The 18,635-nt window shown below is 53.3% G+C and overlaps 1 protein-coding gene and 1 non-coding gene across 8 annotated transcripts in view; both read right to left on the minus strand.

The window, feature by feature from the left end:
- Nucleotides 1-10,888, minus strand: part of CROCC (ciliary rootlet coiled-coil, rootletin) — a 48,406-nt gene extending 37,518 nt beyond the window's left edge. For 5 of the 7 annotated variants that reach the window (XM_060141294.1, XM_060141292.1, XM_060141290.1 and 2 more), the window contains exons 1-3: nucleotides 5,553-5,627; nucleotides 4,819-4,960; nucleotides 4,056-4,198 (exon numbers count right to left, since the gene is read on the minus strand). In XM_060141294.1, the coding sequence (XP_059997277.1) occupies nucleotides 4,056-4,198; nucleotides 4,819-4,960; nucleotides 5,553-5,612 (345 nt within the window). In that variant the 5' untranslated portion in view covers nucleotides 5,613-5,627. Of the gene's footprint in view, nucleotides 1-4,043; nucleotides 4,199-4,818; nucleotides 4,961-5,552; nucleotides 5,628-10,840 lie in introns of those variants that run through there. The other 2 variants (XM_060141293.1, XM_060141288.1) reach the window with 2 other exon arrangements.
- Nucleotides 10,889-16,160: 5,272 nt separating this feature from the next.
- On the minus strand, nucleotides 16,161-16,232 carry TRNAE-UUC (transfer RNA glutamic acid (anticodon UUC)). The gene has a single exon. It is a non-coding gene; the product is annotated as a tRNA-Glu (tRNA).
- Nucleotides 16,233-18,635: the final 2,403 nt, after the last annotated feature.

Below are 18,635 nucleotides of genomic sequence, written 5' to 3' on the forward strand. Positions count from 1 at the left end.
GTTTTACTTTAACTGTCACTAATTTGTAGTAACTTTACAAAGCTAACCTCACTCCCTGACACTATGTAATTTACGTTCAGCACCTATCGCGCCTAGCTCTTCGAGTTACATCCCCTGCCTCTCAATCCCTAATCTTACTTTGTCCTGGCACTTACATTCGATAACAAATCACCCCCTATAGTTTTTGCATTTCAGAAACAAGGTCGCCGGCTGATAAACCAGAGGCAAACGAACGAGGCAAACGGACACCATTACCAGACCGCCGGACCCCAATTACTGGGCGACCTGACGCCAGCTATGACTGTTTTGAAATAATGCAAAGGAAAGGAAGAATGCAAGACCTTCACTACTCTGATCCTTATCGCATACCCCGGACTGCGAGCCCCACATATAAAATCTTCCCTGATTCCCAAGGGTGGGGGCACAGTTCTTGAGGTGCTAGCCTGCTGTGTCTTGCCTTCGGCCTGGCAGAAAAATAAAGCCATCTCTCTCTTCCTCCAAAATCCCTGTCTCCGTATTTCTGTTCGGCCTCGGTGCACAGGGAAGCCGATATTCGGCCAAACCACGCCCACCCCCGGGGACAGCGCTGGGCAGGGTGACTGTGCCCACGGAGGCTGCCTGGGGGCTTCAGCTTATGTGGGTGGGGATCCGGTCTGAGGGTGGAGGAGAAGGCAACGTGCAGGGGGTCTCCACCTGGAGGGTGTGCTGCAGGCCCGTGGCCAGCATCTGCGCGAAGTCCACCTAAGTCAGGTGATGGGCAGAGCATCGCATCTGAGTGTCGTGACGGTGGCACCGAGATGCCGTGAGTGTGTTGTGCATGGATGCGGGCGCTTCCTTGGGGGTGGGGGGGTGCGTCTTGTCGTCTGTCTCCATGTGGGACCCTGTGTGTCTCTGGGTCTGGGCCTTCACAGGGACCGGGTGAGGTGGCGGCTGCAGTCGCAGGTCTACGTTGTGCTGCGGGCGATGGGTCGTCTTCATGTGCACCCGTGTGTCCATGTGTCTGTATGACTGTGTGCACAGTCACAAGTGGGCGGGCCTGGGAAGCGAAGCTGGGCTCTGCACGCGTCTGTGCACTTGTGTGTACCTTTGTCTGGCTGTAGGTGTCCAGGAGCTGTGAGACAGTGTTATGTTGTCTGCGGTGTGGGTATGCCGGATATACCGTGGTGTGTGACTGTGCGTGTGGGTGGGACTGTGCGGTGTCTGGGCAGCTTCTGTGAATCTGAGTGTCTCCCCGAGGTGGGTTTGTGTTGGTGTGCGGGGAGGGTCTGACTGTGGCTGTGTTGTGTGCATTTTGCACATCTGTGTGAACCAGCTGCTGTCTGCTTCGTGGCTTTAGAGGGCTTCCTGCAGCCGCCAGGTGCTCCACCGCTTCTCCAGCGCTCACCGCCAGACCCAAGCCACTCCTGGCCACACCCCACCCCTTTCCACAAACTTTGCTGCTCACCAAGCAGCCTTTCAATTTTACTTGTAATTCAAGAGGGAAGGAGGCTGCTACCAAGCCAGGGATGAAAGAAGTTTACTGTCTCCCCTAGCAACCGCTGCCCCAGTCCCCGACATTCCGGTCCAGGTTGCCACGGACACTGGGGGTGGGGGGGCAGGGGGCCTGGCCTGTGGAGCCGACTCCCTCCTTCCCATCCCAGCTGCCTCGCCCAGCACCTGCTCGTCAGGGACAGGAAGAAACGGGGGTCTCCACTGGGACCCTGAGGTTCTCCCTCTGACCTGGGAGGTAGCCACTAGGAGCCCCTGCCTCAGTTTCCCTACATGTAGTCAATAGGACAGAGACCCTGACCTCACCTCCACTCCCCTTTCCCAGGGATGCTGTGGGGTTTAAGGGGTCGGAACAACCTCACTGACTGGCCCCCTAAGCCAGCGCACGTGCAGCAGTTATAGCCACAAGGGCAGGCCCTGTCACCTGCAGCCCGGGGACAAGTGGGCAGCAGGGAGTGACCGTGCCGCAGGAGCACAGAGTCCCAGACCAGGGGTCTCGGCCCAGCTCCACCACCGACCTTGGGCCTGTCATGTCCCCTCCCTGGGCCTGTTTCCCCATCTCTAATGAGGTGATCTCCAGGCTCTGAGGTTCCCTGTGGACGCACCCCCAGGAAAGGCCTCAAGGTCACTGTCATGCAGCCCCTGCCTCCAGGGGGCCACATCTCAGACAGAGGACAGTCTCCTGCCAGGCTCGCTCTACATGCTATTCAGGGGCCTCTCCAGCCACACAAGGAAACTTTCTAGACCAAAGCAGCTCCCCCAACCGGCCCAGCCCCACAGCTGTGTCCTAGAAGCAAAGGGACCCGCTACCTCCACCTCTTCTTCCCTCCCCATGCCAGCCTGAGGGGCAGTGCTAGCCTCACTGTCAGTCAGAAGTTGGCATTTAAAAGAGGCAGCCAGGGTTTCACTGGTGGCACAGTGGTTGAGAGGCCGCCTGCCGATGCAGGGGACACGGGTTCGTGCCCCGGTCCGGGAAGATCCCACGTGCCGCGGAGCGGCTGGGCCCGTGAGCCATGGCCGCTGAGCCTGCGCGTCCGGAGCCTGTGCTCCGCAACGGGAGAGGCCACAACGGTGAGAGGCCCGCGTACCGCAAAAAAAAAAAAAATAATAAAAAATAAAAAATAAAAATAAAAGAGGCAGCCAAAAATAAATAAATAAAAGAGGCAGCCCCCAGGGGCCTGACACTGTGCCAGGGGCCAAAAGATGACCAGCCTAAACTAGGAGGGGGCTGTCTCAGGGCCCACCACCAACAATACAGACTCCGCCCAGCCCACCTGCCACGCCCCCTGCAAACCTTGGGAAAACTAGCTCTGCACAGTCCCCAGTGCCGGCCACCATCCTGCTCTTCTGCAAGTCCCAACACGTCAGGGGCTTGTCCAGGCAGGCGGATGTCAGGACACAGGCACATCCCACAACGACACAGAGGAACACAGATCCCTCTTCCCATCACGGGTATACAAGCCCCTGTGTGGACAGGCCCGGCTCAGGGGTCTAGCCATCCCTAGCTCTGCTAGTCCCACACAGGGGACCCTGGGCCAGCTTCAATCTTCCGTTTGTAACATCAGGGGTCACGTCTGAGGCCCTTCCAGCTTTCCCAGGGCCAGGTGCCCCCTGGAACTCCCAGGCCGGTTGCCTCTTCCCATACCCAGGAAACAAAACTGTAACACAGAGCCCTCAGCTGTGTGACCCTCAAGCAGGGTGCTTTCCCTCTCTGAGCCTTGGTTATCTCCTCTGTTAAATGAGCATCATAATGGTCCCGACCTTGGTGCATTAAATGTAAAGCACCCAGCTCATGCTTGGCACAGAGTAGGCACTCAGTAACCAGCAGCTACTATAATGAGTGTTATTACCACCCACACATCTCCCATCCGCACACACACTCCCTCCCTCATGCAACTCTCTCACCAACTTTCAGCCACCATCAACTCCCCAGGGTCACTTCCCACGAGCCTGGAGGCCTAAAGGAGAAAATGCACTAAGAACCACCTGTACTCCACCCACACCGACCTCCTGCCCAGGCCCTGCAGCACAGGTCCGGGGGACGTGAATCCTGCCTGGACTTGCAGGCAGGCCCGGCTTCTCCTTCCTTCCTTCCTTTGCGGGGCCTCACCCCCACGGGGAGCAGGGCAGATCTGTGGCTGCCTGTGCCTACCCCAGCCTGTTGGGTGGACCCCAAGGCTCAGGTAACCGGGGGCACAGGAAGATGCCCAGAGACTCAAGGGGTGGCAGGGGCCTCTAGGGGTCTTGTGCTCCGTGCCCCACCCCCCAAGCAGGCTCGGGACAGCCAGGAATGAAATACCCCAGTTTCCAGGCACTTCATCCCCTCGTCTCATTGATTCCTCACAGCTCCGTGTCACATTACTGTCCCTGCTACAGGCTCGCAGCGCGGGGTGATTTGCTCAAGGCCGCTCAAGTGGGCAGAGCCACAATCTGAATGGAGGCGGCCTGACTCCAGGGCCCACATTCTGCCCAGGAAGCGGGCCTGCCCTGGCTGTCTCCCCACCCCTGCGGCAGGGGAGCCCCTAGCCCAGCTCTCAGCCCCCCGCGGCACCCACCCTCTCACTGACCGCGTTGTACTTGATGGCCAGCTCATCGCGCTCAGCCCGGCTCTGGGCCAGCAGGTCCTCCACGCGGGACAGCTCCTGCTGCAGAAGCTGGCTCTCCTCCTTCAGTGACAGCATGGATGCCATCTCGGTGGCCGGCAGCAGGGCTGGAGAGGGACAGCGGGCACACAATTAGCTTCCACCTGCATCCTGAGGGACCGCCTCCCCCTACAGGTGCCCTACCCATCCCTGGAGGCAGGAAGATGGACCAGGTCCCCACGAGGAGCTGTAGCTGAGGGGGCCCTTCCCATACTCTCTCGACCCAATTATGAGGTGTGGGTGCTGCCCTCCAGGGGGAGCAGGGGCCCATCAGCCTTCCTGCCCGGGTGGGGAATGGACACTGCCGCTCCTTATACTTCTACAAAGCCCTGAGCTAAGCTGAGCTGCCCTCCCCCTCTAATCTTGGGTTCATCCAGCTCCCACCTTCCCTGGGAGAGAATGTGGTGTTTGGGGCTTAAGTCTTTGCAGCAGGCTGCCTGCAAGCAAGGAGGGGATGCTCGGCCCTGCCTTCCAGCAGCATCACATGGAGAACAAGTCTGGGAAAATTACACCTCTGAGCCTCCATTTCCTCATCTGTAAAATGGGACCCTCCATCACAGGCCTGTGCCTGCCTCACAGTGATTATTCAAGAAATGGAAGCTGCACTCGTTATCGTCATTATGACTGTTGAGGAGGGGGATGTGAGAAGAGGTGAGATGCAGGCAGTGTCTGTGAAGGGGAGTGGCACCTGGGCTCTCAGGCTGGGAGAAGTTGCGGGTGACAATCTCCCTGATGCGGGCAGGCAGGCAGGTGGGCTGGGAATCCTGGGCCGGGTCCTGCACGTTCAGGCCCTTCTCCTGGCCCGACCCCAGGATGCTGCTCTCCAGTGTCTGCAGGGAAAGAAGGAGGGTCTGCGGGGAACCTGGGACCTTGGGCTCCCTGGTGTGGGTGGGAGAGAAACAAAGTCCTGCCGCACCAAACAAAGATGTGGGTGCCCAGGAGACCCTCGGGAAATTCCCAAATGGAAGGAAGCCTGGGAGTTAGAATCGCAAAAAGCCCAATGGGAGGATACTCTGTGTGCCCCCTGCCCCGGGAAGGAGGCCCCTTCGGGGGCCAGAGAAGCAAACCAAAGCCCACGGCCCACTCACAGACCTCCCAGGGCAGCACAGAGCGTTGGGGGCTCCAATCCAGCTCCCGCCCTAGATGGGTGATGACCCCACTGCTCCAGCAGAGGTCACCTCAACCCTAAAATCTGGAAGTAGGGACTTCCCTTCACTCGAGGGGCACTGGATAAGGGAGTCACAGAGTTGAGACCTGAGCACCCCTCTACCACCAGTCTGGCCGGGAGCTGAAGGCTGGGGTCCCTGCGCACCCCGCCACCACACCTCTCCCTGGACCCCTAAGATGTGCCCACGCCTCCCACTCCTGCTAGGCCCACACTCCCCTGCCCTGGACAGGGTGGGCACAGCCCCCAGGACCCACCTGGATAACCGCCTCCAGTGCCAGCCGGGCCTCCAACGACCCCTCCAGCCCCAAGTTCATGGGGTGGAGGCCGTGGGCAACCCTCTCCAGGCCCTGCGCCAGGGCCCTGGAGACCAACACAGCCCGCCCACCCCACAGCCAGACTGCTGTGCTGAGCGCTGGGCAGATTAGGCTTAAATCCGGCGGCGCCCCCACGTGATCAGGGAGGTGGGCGGGGCTGAGGGGGGAGGGGAGGGGAAAGGAGAGGGTGGGCGGGAAGCTGGGCAGCGGGGAACAGGCGGAGGAAGGACGAATAGGGGGAGGAGAGGAGAGAGGGGAGGAGGTTGGGGAGAAAGGGAAGGAGTGGAAAGAAGAGGGAAAGGATGGAGAGGAGGGGGAAGGGAAAGGGGGAAGGGACCTGGAGGTGAAGACCCCCCCCCACTACACACGCACACGCGCGCACACACACACACACACACACACACACACACACACAGGCACACACACTCTACCCTCTCCAAGCACAGGGGGTGAGGTCAGCATACAGGAGGCGGGAAAGGCCAGTCTTCAAGACTGTCTTTACTGACCCAGAAAAGGGGTCACAGGGTTTGCTAAGAATGTCTTTATAGGGTGCTGGGATGACGTTTTCCCACATCAGGTGCAGGCTGTGGAATTGCCCAGTCCAGGCAAGGAGCTGAATCCCCCTTCTGCAACTCCCAGCCCCACCCCCGCACTAGCTGTGTGCCCCAGGGAAAGCAACTTTGCCTATCTGAGCCTCCGTGTTGCAAGATGCGAATATTGGCACCCATCCCATGGAGTCACCTGGGGGCATAGAGAGCTTACAACTGGGCACCGGGCTCAGAGTGAGCATGTGATCAATACTGATTTCATTCATCTGAAGGTCTGAAATGTACAGTCCCTGTACCCCGGACCCTGGGGCTCAGAGGTCCACCCACTGCCTGCCATTGTTCCTTCCCTAAGGCAAGGAGGCTGTGCGGTGTAGTGGTTAGGCTGTCAGCTCTGAAATCAGGGTCAGATATGGGGTCGCATCGGAGCCCCAGCTCTGCCACTTGTTGGCAGTATGACCTTGGACAAGTTACCTCTCTGAGCCTCAGTTTCCTCATCTCTAAAATGAAACTGATAGCACCTACCACATAGAGTCACTGTGAAGATTAAATGGGTTGAACAGTGTAAGGGGTTTGCACCACAGCTGGTACGTGGTGAGCAGTGAGTAAACGGCGGCTGCTCTTCCCATTGTCATCAGCACCATGTGTCTGGGCTCCTGCTATCTCTTGGCCCACGGCCTCAGGGTGCCCTCTGCTCTAATGCCGTGTCCCATAGGAGGCACATTCATGTTATCTCATTAAATCCTCACCTCAACCCATTTCCAGATGAGAAAACCGGGACACAGAAAGGTTGGGGCTCTTACCTATTCAAAGTGGCACACTGCTGCAGGGAAGTGGGAAGCCCTAAGTTCTTTCCACTTAAGCCAGGCAGCCTCCCAATAAGTGCCTCAAGGGCAAGACCGGGGCATTTGCACTTCAACGCTCTACCAACCGTGTCTAAGTCAGACCCAGGAATGCAGCAGGTGCTGCATAAACGTACATCAGTCCAAGTGGAGCCTGGAACCCTCACCCGCAACTAGGGAATCTGCTCTGGAAATGGAAAACCAGGAAACAGGGTACACTGGGCCAAAATAATAAGTGCCTCCACATTGCCATGGCAACCAAGGCCAGATTTAGGCAAAACTAAACGCAGCCAGAGGCAGGAAGCCTCACTACAAAACCCTGGGACTCCATTTTCCCACCTCCAGACAGCCTCCAGAAAGCCCCTCTACAGGCTGCACACCCATAACCAGAGCAGGGGGAAGCCACAGGCAGCCGCAGGCCAGGATCTCCAGACCCGCTTGCCCAGCTTGGCAGAGAGGGGGCCCCAGATGTGCTTGGTGAACTGAACTGCATTATTCCGTACCCTTCCCCAGCCAGTGCCCTAGGGGATGGGGGAAGAGAGCAGGATGCCAGAACCCTTTGCGCTGAGTGATTCCAGCCCTTGGCTCTGTCCACAAAGTTCTCCCCCTCTGGTCTTTCTGGGTTCTATTATAAAGCCCAAGAAACCGCATCTAAACCCTGCGCGTATGTGCATTTTCTAATGTCTGCAGCTTCCATCCAATTCTCAGAACAATTGAATTCCTCATAGGAAAGATCTGGATGTTACAGCTCCAGCGTCTGACTGCCAGGAATCCAATCTGGCTGTGCCTCCCCACAAGCTGTGTGACCCTGGGCCAATGGCCAATGAGTTTGCCTCTCTGAGCCTCAGTTTCCTTTTCTGTAAAATGGGATAATAACAGTGCCTGCTTCTATTAGGAGGATTAAAAAAGATGATCTACGCTTAGCTATGTGCCTGGATATGGGGTGACAGAAGCTGCTCTGTGTTCACCAAAAAACATTTCTGATTCTTCTTAGGGATATGACTAGAAGTCATTTCCCAGACTCCACTGCAGTCAGATCTGGCCATGTGATCAAGTTCTGACCAGCAGAATTAAGACAGAAAGAAGGTGTGCCACTTCGGACCTGGCCCATAAAAACCTCCCACAAGGACCCCTCTCCTCCCCCCAGCTGGAAGGAAATAACGCTGAGTTCCTAGGGGATGCAAGAGCCACAAGCTGGAAGGGGTCTGGGTCCATGGGTCACCATGTAGAAAGCCACCGAACAGGACTTTTCACAAATGAGAAATAAACTTCTGTTGTGTTAAGCCACTGAGATTTCAGGATTTCACTATCCTATCAGTTAGAATTACCTTAATGATTACCCACTGTTACATAGTGCATACGTGTTGTCTATTATTAGTGTTATCATCACTAATATTATTGGCTCCTCCCAGTACCCAGTGTGCTTGGTGAACTGAACTGAATTATTCTGTGCCTCTCCCCAGCCAGCGCCCTACCCAATCTAGAACCCTGCCTGGTACACAGTAGACCCTCAGCCATGGTTGGGCGAATAAACACAGAGGAGACACCCTTTGCACTTGCTCCCTCCCCAGTCCTGCTTAGTCCTTTGACCACCCTGCAAAGCTGCCATTTACCAGGTCCAGCTGCAGGCCTTAGCCAAAAAGTCCCTCAAAGGCCACTCATGAGTTTCAAACATACCAGCTGCTCTCACCCACTTATCCTTTCTTTATTCTCCAGTTGCTGACTAGAAATTATAATAAAAATATTGAGCCAACCATGAGCCAGGCTCTGTGCCCCAGTTTCTGCATCTGTACCATATCTGTTTTAACCTTCTTGACAGTTCCATGATGCTGGTACTGTTCTACCCACTTTACAGATGACAACACTGAGGCTGGGTGAAGTTAAATGGTTTGCTCAAAGTCATCCAGCCATGAAGAGCTGAAGCCACAGGTGAGAAGTATGCCTGGTTCCAAAGTTTTAAACAATCACACAATGGCTACCATCATGCAGTGCTTACTGTATGCCAGGCGCCACCCTAGGTCTCTGATGTATATTATATAAGCCACTGCCACTGCTTGCCTGGCCTGCTGAGATGGCTCCTCATGGGTCTCCCTACTTCCTCTCTTGTCCCCCAGCCCAGTCTATTCTCAAACATCCCTCTTCTATTCAACCCCCACGCTGGCTACTATCACTCTCAAAATAAAATTCAAAGTCCTACTGCAGTGAACAAGGACTGCTCAGTCTAGCCCTGGTCTACCTCTCCACCTCATCTCCCCTCTCCCCCAGCTATTCCACTCTAGCCATGCTGGCCTTCTTGATTCTCAAACACACCAAGCATGCTCCGACCTCAGGGCCTTTGCATCTGTCATTTTCTCTGCCTGGAATGCTCTTCTCCCTTCCTTTCATGGCTGACTCCAGACCCTGGCCAAAAATGTCACCTTCTGAGATTGTGAACTCTGACTTCCCAGCCAAAGTGGTTCCTGCCAGTAACTGTTCACTGTTTTCTTCTACATGTACGTTGTCTGTCTGCTCCAAGGTCAGGGACCAAGTCGTCCTTGTTTACTGCTGTCTCCACAGGGCCTAAGGCCCAAAGCGCCATGAACAGCTGTTGAGTGAGTGAATAAATGCTAGGAGACAAGTAGTAATATAGGAAATTAAATGAAAAAAAAAAAGAAACGGTTTGGCAGGGGTCACACAAGGCAAGTCTTGGCCATGTTTGATGTGACCCACAGACTGAGTTCCCATAAGGGCCCCAGCGAACACATACCCAACCCCTGAACACCTCGCAGGAGTTCAAGGTAAAAACCAGGCAGTGTCCCCCACAGGGGACTCCTGGGTGGGAGGGGTACCTAGTCTCTGAGGGCTGACCCCCATCCCCAGGGCTTGAGAGAAAGACCAGAGAGGAGGAGCTAAGTCAAGGAAACCTCCAAGATCCAGGGGTTCTAACTCCTGAGGTCTTTCCTGGCTGAGGAGCCTGGCCTTAGCCTCTGGTCTGATCCGGCCACAGGATTTGTTTGTTAAGCACCTACTGTGAGCTTAGCTAAGGAAAACAGGGCCCCCTCCCCCAGTGTCCCAATCCCCCAGACAAGTCAAGGTCCCAGATGGAGCTGGGGAGACTGGCCACCAAGGGGGCAGACATTGCCTCAGAGCGCTGTCCTCTCGGGTTGGCAAAAAGATCACAAGGGAGCCTGCTCGTAACGGCAACCCCAGAGACTGGCACGAGGGTGGGGTCTCAGGCCCTACTTTGAGTAACCCAAGGAGGGCCCAAATCCCTGCACAGGCGGTGCCATCTTGGGCAGTTCAATTGGCTGCTCTGGGCCTCAGTTTCCTCATCGGTAAAACGGAGCTACTTTCGACTCCGTAGGTTGCACTGAAACACTATCCCAAGCGAGGAGGGCAGGGACGGTGCCTGGCCCACACGAAGCCGCAGCAAGTTATCGCTGCTGGTGGTGACAATTGGGAAAAGCCTCCTACCCCAGCTCAGCCTGGAAAGAGGTGACCCCCGGGGCGGAGAGGCGCTTGTCTGCAGGCCGCTGCGCCCGGGCAGGCCCCCGCCTCCTGCCGCCTACCCGAGCCCGCGGGAACCCGGGCAGGATTTGGAGCAGGACAGCTGGCAGGATGTCCGCACAGGCCCCGGGCGCGCTCTCCAGGAGGCCGAGCCGGGCAGCGCCGGAGGGTGCGGCGCGTACGCCCTGAGCGCCTCCAGGGCCGGGACGGCGGCTCCAGCCCGCCCCCTGGCGCGCGCCCGCCTTCCCGCCCTCCGCGCGCGCCGCAATCTCGGCCCCGCGGCCTTCTCCCGCCGCAGCCCGCCCCGCGCGCCCGAGCCCCTGACCCACGGGAGCGCGCGCCGCGGACCTCCTACCTTGGCGCGAAACCACCGCTGCCGCCGAGGCCGAGCGGGCCGGGCGAGGCGAAGCCAGAGGGCGGAGCCCGCGCCCGACCCGCCCGCGTCCCCGCGTCGCCTGGGGTGGAGGGCGCGCCCTGGGCCTGGGGCGGGGCCGGCCGCTGGGAGCGTGCGGCAGCCTCAGTCTACAAGCGCTTATCTGGGAGCCGCACTAGATGGGGGGCTTTTCATACACGATCGCATTTACTGCGCCGGACAACCCAGGAAACAGGGATTATTAGCTCCTTATGCATAAACGGGAAAGTGAAGATTAAGCTAATTGCTCAGGGTCTCGAAGCTGAAGGGTGGCAGAGCTGGATGCTTGGGAACAAAGACCCAGCTGCAGTCTCGGTTTTGTGTTCCCTGGCCCAGCCTTAAAGGCCTTAAACTCTTAACACCACACTTTCACCAATGGACAGATCATCCAAAATGAAAATAAATAAGGAAACACAAGCTTTAAATGACACATTAGACAAGATGGATTTAATTGATACTTACAGGACATTTCATCCAAAAAAAACCAGAATATACTTTCTTCTCAAGTGCTCATGGAACATTCTCCAGGATAGATCATATCTTGGGTCACAAATCAAGCCTCAGTAAATTTAAGAAAATTGAAATCGTATCAAGTATCTTTTCCGACCACAACGCTATGAGACTAGATATCAGTTACAGGAAAAAAACTGTAAAAAATACACACACGCTGAAAAGCAATTAAGCCCTTGCACCACAGCTACAAAGCCTGCGCTCTAGAGCCCATGAGTCACAACTACTGAGCCCAAATGCTACAACCACTGAAGCCCGTGCTCCTAGAGCCCGTGCTCTGCAACAAGAGAAGCCACTGCAATGAGAAAGCCCGTGCACCACTACGAAGAGTAGTCCCTGCTCGCCGCAACTGGAGAAAGCCTGTGCACAGCAACGAAGACCCAACACAGCAAAAAAAAAAAACAAAAAGAGACAAATGACAATGAAAACACAATGACCCAAAACCTATGGGATGCCGCAAAAGCAGCTCTAAGAGGGAAGATTATAGCAATACAATCCTACCTCAAGAAACAAGAAAAATCTCAAAAAAACAACCTAACCTTACACCTAAAACAATTAGAGAAAGAAGAACCAAAAAACCCCAAAGTTAGCAGAAGGAAAGAAATCATAAAGATCAGATCAGAAATAAATGAAAAAGAAATGAAGGAAACAATAGCAAAGGTCAATAAAACTAAAAGCTGGTTCTTTGAGAAGATAAACAAAATTGATAAACCATTAGCCAGACTCATCAAGAAAAAAAGGGAGAAGACTCAAATCAATAGAATTAGAAATGAAAAAGGAGAACAACTGACACGGCAGAAATCCAAAGGATCATGAGAGATTACTACAAGCAGCTATATGCCAATAAAATGGACAACCTGGAAGAAATGGACAAATTCTTAAAAAAGTACAACTTTCTGAGACTGAACCAAGAAGAAATAGAAAATATTAACAGACCAATCACAGGCACTGAAATTGAAACTGTGATTAAAAATCTTCCAACAAACAAAAGCCCAGGACCAGATGGCTTCACAGGTGAATTCTATCAAACATTTAGAGAAGAGCTAACACGTATCCTTCTCAAACTCTTCCAAAATATAGCAGAGGGAGGAACACTCCCAAACTCATTCTAAGAGGCCACCATCACTCTGATACCAAAACCAGACAAAGATGTCACAAAAAAAGAAAACTATAGGCCAATATCACTGATGAACATAGATGCAAAAATCCTCAACAAAATACTAGCAAACAGAATCCAACAGCACATTAAAAGGATCATACACCATGATCACGTGGGGTTTATCCCAGGAATGCAAGGATTCTTTAATATACGCAAATCAATGTGATACACCATATTAACAAACTGAAGGATAAAAACCATATGATAGGGCTTCCCTGGTGGCGCAGTGGTTGAGAGTCCGCCTGCCAGTGCAGGGGACATGGGTTCGTGCCCCAGTCTGGGAGGATCCCACATGCCGCGGAGCGGCTGGGCCCCGTGAGCCATGGCCACTGAGCCTGCGCGTCCGGAGCCTGTGCTCCGCAACGGGAGAGGCCACAACAGTGAGAGGCCCGTGTACCGCAAAAAAAAAAAAAAAAAAAGAAACGAAATGGAGTCATTTGTGGTGAGGTGGATGGACCTAGAGTCTGTCATACAGAGTGAAGCAAGTCAGAAAGAGAAAAACAAATACTGTATGCTAACACATATATATATAGAATCAAAAAAAAATGGTTCTGATGAACCTAGGGGCAAGACAGGAATAAAAACACAGATGTAGAGAATGGACTTGAGGACACGGGGAGGGGAAGGGTAAGCTGGGACAGAGTGAGAGTAGCAATGACATATATACACTACCAAATGTAAAATAGATAGCTAGTGGGAAGCAGCCGCATAGCATAGGGAGATCAGCTCGGTGCTTTGTGACCACCTATAGGGGTGGGATATGGAGGATGGGAGGGAGACGCAAGAGGGAGGGGGTAAGGGGATATATGTATACATACAGCTGATTCACTTTGCTGTACAGCAGAAACTAATACAACATTGTAAAGCAATTATACTCCAATAAAAATGTTAAAAAAAAAGGAAAAAAAGAAAAGAAAAGGCCTTAAACTCCTAAGATCTGGCCTTGACCCGTCGCCCAACCAGAGTAAGGGGGCATGCCTGCCCCATTTCAGAGCCCAAGCCATGTGAGACCTCAATGACTTGACCTGTAGGGAGAATGTCTTTGTTTTCCTGATTGACCTGCAACCTTGGTTGAGGCACTCTGGCCTCAGTTTGTTCATCGGTAAAATGGTGGAGCTGCCCATTCTTTCTCACAAGCTCAGGTGCCTTCTCCACATGGGATGGGGATGAGACCATAGAGAAAACCATGCTTTTGAAACTAAACAGTGATGTGTCCTGTCTATTCTAACAATAGGTTAGATGTCCATCCTCTCACCTGGCCTCAACTTCCCTGCGTTCTTTTTCTTTACATAAATTTATTTATTTATTTATTTATTGGCTGCATTGGGTCTTAGTTCCTGTGCGTGGGCTTTCTCTAGTTGCAGAGAGCGGGGCCCACTCTTTGTTGTGATGCGCGGGCTTCTCATTGCAGTGGCCTCTCTTGTTGTGGAGCACAGGCTCTAGGCGTGTGGGCTTCAGTAGTTGTGTCTTGAGGTCTTTAGAGAGCAGGCTCAGCAGTTGTGGCACACGGGCTTAGTTGCTCCGCGGCATGTGGGATCTTCCTGGACCAGGGCTCAAACCCGTGTCCTCTGCATTGGTGGGCAGATTCTTAACCACTGCGCGACCAGGGAAGTCCATTCCCTGCATTCTTGAAGGCACCAGATCCACCTCAAAAGGGGGAGGCAGGGCTTCCCTGCTGGTGCAGTGGTTGAGAGTCCGCCTGCCGTTGCAGGGGACACGGCTTCGTGCCCCGGTCCGGGAAGATCCCACATGCCGCGGAGCGGCTGGGCCCGTGAGCCATGGCCGCTGAGCCTGCGCGTCCGGAGCCTGTGCTCCGCAACGGGAGAGGCCACAGCAGTGAGAGGCCCGCGTACCACAAAAAAAAAAAAAGGTGGGGGGGAGGCAGGTCTGAATCTCTAGGGCTTAGGGAGGGGTGTTTTGTCTATAAAAGCATATTTCATTTTATGATTTTACATTTGAAAAAAAGTAAATACCCAGAAAGAAAAGCAGCAGGCCTACAGCCAATGGTTTCGCCATCAGTCAGAGGGGATAAGTGGGAGTTTTATTTATCAAAGAGGAGCCTGGGCTTTTTGGGTTTTTTTTTAACTTTTTTTTTTTTTAATTTATTTTTGGCTATGTTGGGTCTTTGTTGCTGCGCGCGGGCTTTCTCTAGTTGTGGCGAGCGGGGACTACTCTTCGTTGCGGTGCATGGGCTTCTCGTTGTGGTGACTTCTCTTGTTGCAGAGCACGGGCTCTAGGCACACGGGCTTCAGTAGTTGTGGCTCACAGGCCAAGTAGTTGTGGCTCGCAAGCTCAGTAGTTGTGGCTCACGGGCTCTAGAGCGCAGGCTCAGTAGTTGTGGTGCACGGGCTTAGTTGCTCCATGGCATGTGGGATCTTCCCAGACCAGGGCTCGAACCCGTGTCCCTTGCATTGGCAGGGGGATCCTTAACCACTGTGCCACCAGGGAAGTCCCCAAACCCATGCTCTTTCCTCTACACCATGCTGCCTAATGTGAGATTTTGGGAGGGACAGCAAACACGGTTCCTCTCTCCTTGACCCTATCCCCGGGGGCCCCAGGATCCTGCTGCAGGGAGGCACATACTTACACCAACCCTCCTCCAGAGGCCTTGAGCTCCCCTGCTGTGCTGACTCAGTGACTCTGCTCAGCTCAGCCTGGCCTGTGAGCATTTGAATACCCAGGGCTGCTGCCCACTGGTCACTGCTCCATAACCAGGTGGTGCCCAGCCCAGAGCCCCAAGGTCCAGCCACCAGAAGGGAGTTGTGCTGGGTACTCACCCACTCACTGAGGAGGGTTCTAAGTCTGCAACTCAGGTAACTGGGAAACAAGTGACTGGGACTTACCAACCCCAGGTTGCTGGAGCCAAGTGCCTGCTGAACCCAGGTGCTAGGCTGGGTTGGACTCTGCCCACCAACAGCAAAACCACATTACCCAGGAGGCTTAGAGGACAGATGTTCTGGTTAACTGGATTTGCCAGATATCTTAAGGCTAATTGGCAATGCCTTTTAATGCCTGGCTTTAACAGCAAAAAATTAGAAAGACCAAAATGTCCAGCAATAGGGGACTTGCATATGTAAGTTGTTCATTTAATGGAATACTATGAAGTCATTCCAAATGTTACAAAAAAAGTTCAGCAACTGGAGAAATTGTTATACATATATATTTTAAAATTTTATGTGTGTATGTATGTATTTATTTGGCTGCGTTGGGTCTTCATTGCTGCTTGCTGGCTTTCTCTAGTTGCGGCGAGCAGGGGCTACTCTTTGTTGCAGTGCTCAGTCTTCTCACTGCAGTGGCTTCTCTTGTTGTGGAGCATGGGCTCTAGGCGCACGGGCTTCAGTAGTTGTGGCTCGTGGGCTCCAGAGCGCAGGCTCAGTATTTGCGGCACACGGGCTTAGTTGCTCCCTGACATGTGGGATATTCCCGGACCAGGGCTTGAACCCGTGTCCCCTGCATTGGCAGGCAGATTCTTAACCACTGCACCACCAGGAAAGTCCAGAAATTGTTATATTAAGGGAAAAGTTTCGGAATAGTAGGACAGAATTAGCCCTTGTTTGTAATTTTTTTTTTTTTTTTTTTTTTGCGGGATCTTAGTTCCCTGACCAGGGATTGAACCTGGGCCACAGCAGCGAAAGTGCCGAGTCCTAACCACTGGACCACCAGGGAATTCCCGAAAAATATTTCTTGTATATAGATATAATAGGAAAAACATGAGAAGACACTAAAACGTTAACCATGCTATCTTTAGGTGTTAGGATGACAGATGACCTCTTAAACATAGATTTTCTTTTGTTGAAAACATGGTACATTTACATGGTTCGAATTCAAATAGTGCAGAACATTGTAAAGTAAAAGTAAGTATCCCTCCCATCCCTGTCTCCTAGTCACCCAGTCTCTCCCTGCAGGCAACCTGTGTGGTGCTGTTTCCTATATATCTTTCCAGATATTTTATGCACATAAAGTATATTTTCCCCTTCCCATTTTATGTGAAAGAGAGCACGTCTACACCTTACCCCCAATACTTAGCAGCTTAACACATTTATTGTCTCAGTTTCTGTGGGTGGGAAATCCAGGTGCAGCTTACCTGGGTATTGTCTCCACACCTCTCACAGGCTGCAGTCCAGGTGTCAGACAAGAAATGTCTTAAGCTAAGTTTTGGGGTGATTGTTACCCAGCAATAGATAACTAATATAGACGTGTAGGCTATTTCCAGTCTTTGCTATGATAATATTACATTTGCTTGTTAATATTGTGTTTTTCTGTTTTCTTATTGCATTACACACCCATAATCAGGTCTACTCTGCCCACAGAGGATGGTATATTCCTGTCATTCCTTGCTCAGAGAAATCAACAGATATTGAGCACCTACTGTGTGTCTATAATGCATTTCAGTGGTTTCCACTTACCTATGGAATAAAGCCCCACCCCTTGGTCTGTCATTAAACACCTGCCATATTAGGGACGCTTTCTTTTGCGGTACGCGGGCCTCTCACTGTTGTGACCTCTCCCGTTGCGGAGCACAGGCTCCGGACGCGCAGGCCCAGCGGCCATGGCTCACGGGCCCAGCCGCTCCGCGACATGTGGGATCTTCCCGGACCGGGGCACGAACCGTGTCCCCTGCATCGGCAGGCGGACTCTCAACCACTGTGCCACCAGGGAAGCCCCCATATTAGGGCTTTCTTAATCCACATGGAGGGAATGGGAACTTCCATGTATTAGGCAGGTCTTCGGTGCCAGCCCTGTCAGCAGCACCACTCAAGATCAACCTGATTAAAGGCATGGATGCTAGAGCCAGGCTGCCTGGGTTCCAACTTAGCAGCTATGTGACTTTGGGCAAATTACATAATCTCACTGTGCTTCAGTCTCATCACTTGTAAAACAGGGATGAGTATCTATCTCATAGGGCCGTTGTGACAATGAAATTAATCTTAAAAATTATTTATTTTGGCCGCACGGCTTGCAGGATCTTAGTTCTCTGACCAGGGATCGAACCCGTGCCACCTGTAGTGGGGACGAGGAGTCTTAACCACTGGACCGCCTGAAATGAATTTTATGTTAAGTGCATAGAACAGTGCCTTGTGCAGAGTAAGTAGCACATAAGCAATAGTTGCTGTCCACATACAGGGAAAATGAGGCCCCCAAGGAGCAGGTTAAGTGACCTCCCAAGGCCATACAGCCATTAAATCTGTCCACTTTAAAAAAAAAATTGGGGCTGCATTGTGTCTTCGTTGCTGTTCCCGGGTTTTCTCTAGTTGCGGTGAGCAGGGGCTACTCTTCATTGTGGTGCGCGGGCTTCTCATTGCGGTGGCTTATCTTGTTGCGGAGCACAGGCTCTAAGCGCTTGGGCTTCAGTAGCTGTGGCACTCAGGCTCAGTAGCTGTGGTGCAGGGGCTCAGCTGTTCCATCGCACGTTGGATCTTCCTGGACCAGGGTTCGAACCCGTGCCCCTGCATTGGCAGGAAGATTCTTTTTAAAATTTTTTAAATTTTTTGCTGTGTTGGGTACTCGTTGCTGCACGCGGGCTTTTCTCTGGTTGCGGCGAGCAGGGGCTACTCTTCATTGCGATGCGCAGGCTTCTCATTTTGGTGGTTTCTCTTGTTGCAGAGCATGGGCTCTAGGCGCACGGGCTTCAGTAGTTGTGGCACATAGGCTCAGCAGTTGCGGCTCACAGTCTCTAGAGTGCACGCTCAGTAGTTGTGGCGCATGGGCTCAGTTGCTACACGGCACATGGGAATCTTCCCACACCAGGGCTCGAACCCGTGTCCCCTGCACTGGCAGGCGGACTCTTAACCATGCATGACCAGGGAGGTTCCTGTCCAGACTCTTTTCTCACACTGACGCCCATCTCCAATGCCCTTCACTCACCTCTTGTATTAGTTATCTATTGCTGCCTAATGATATTACCATCTTGGCAGCTTGAAACACATTTACTAACTCAGTTTCCGGGGGTTAGGAGTCTGGGCACAACTTGGCTGGGTCCTCTGGAAGGCTGCACTCACAGTGCTGGCAGGCGGGGCTCATCCGAGGATCAACTGAGGAAGGCTCTGCTTCCCAGCTCAGGTGGTTTTG

Source organism: Lagenorhynchus albirostris, chromosome 2 (assembly GCF_949774975.1).
Source record: "Lagenorhynchus albirostris chromosome 2, mLagAlb1.1, whole genome shotgun sequence".
Taxonomy (NCBI): domain Eukaryota; kingdom Metazoa; phylum Chordata; class Mammalia; order Artiodactyla; family Delphinidae; genus Lagenorhynchus; species Lagenorhynchus albirostris.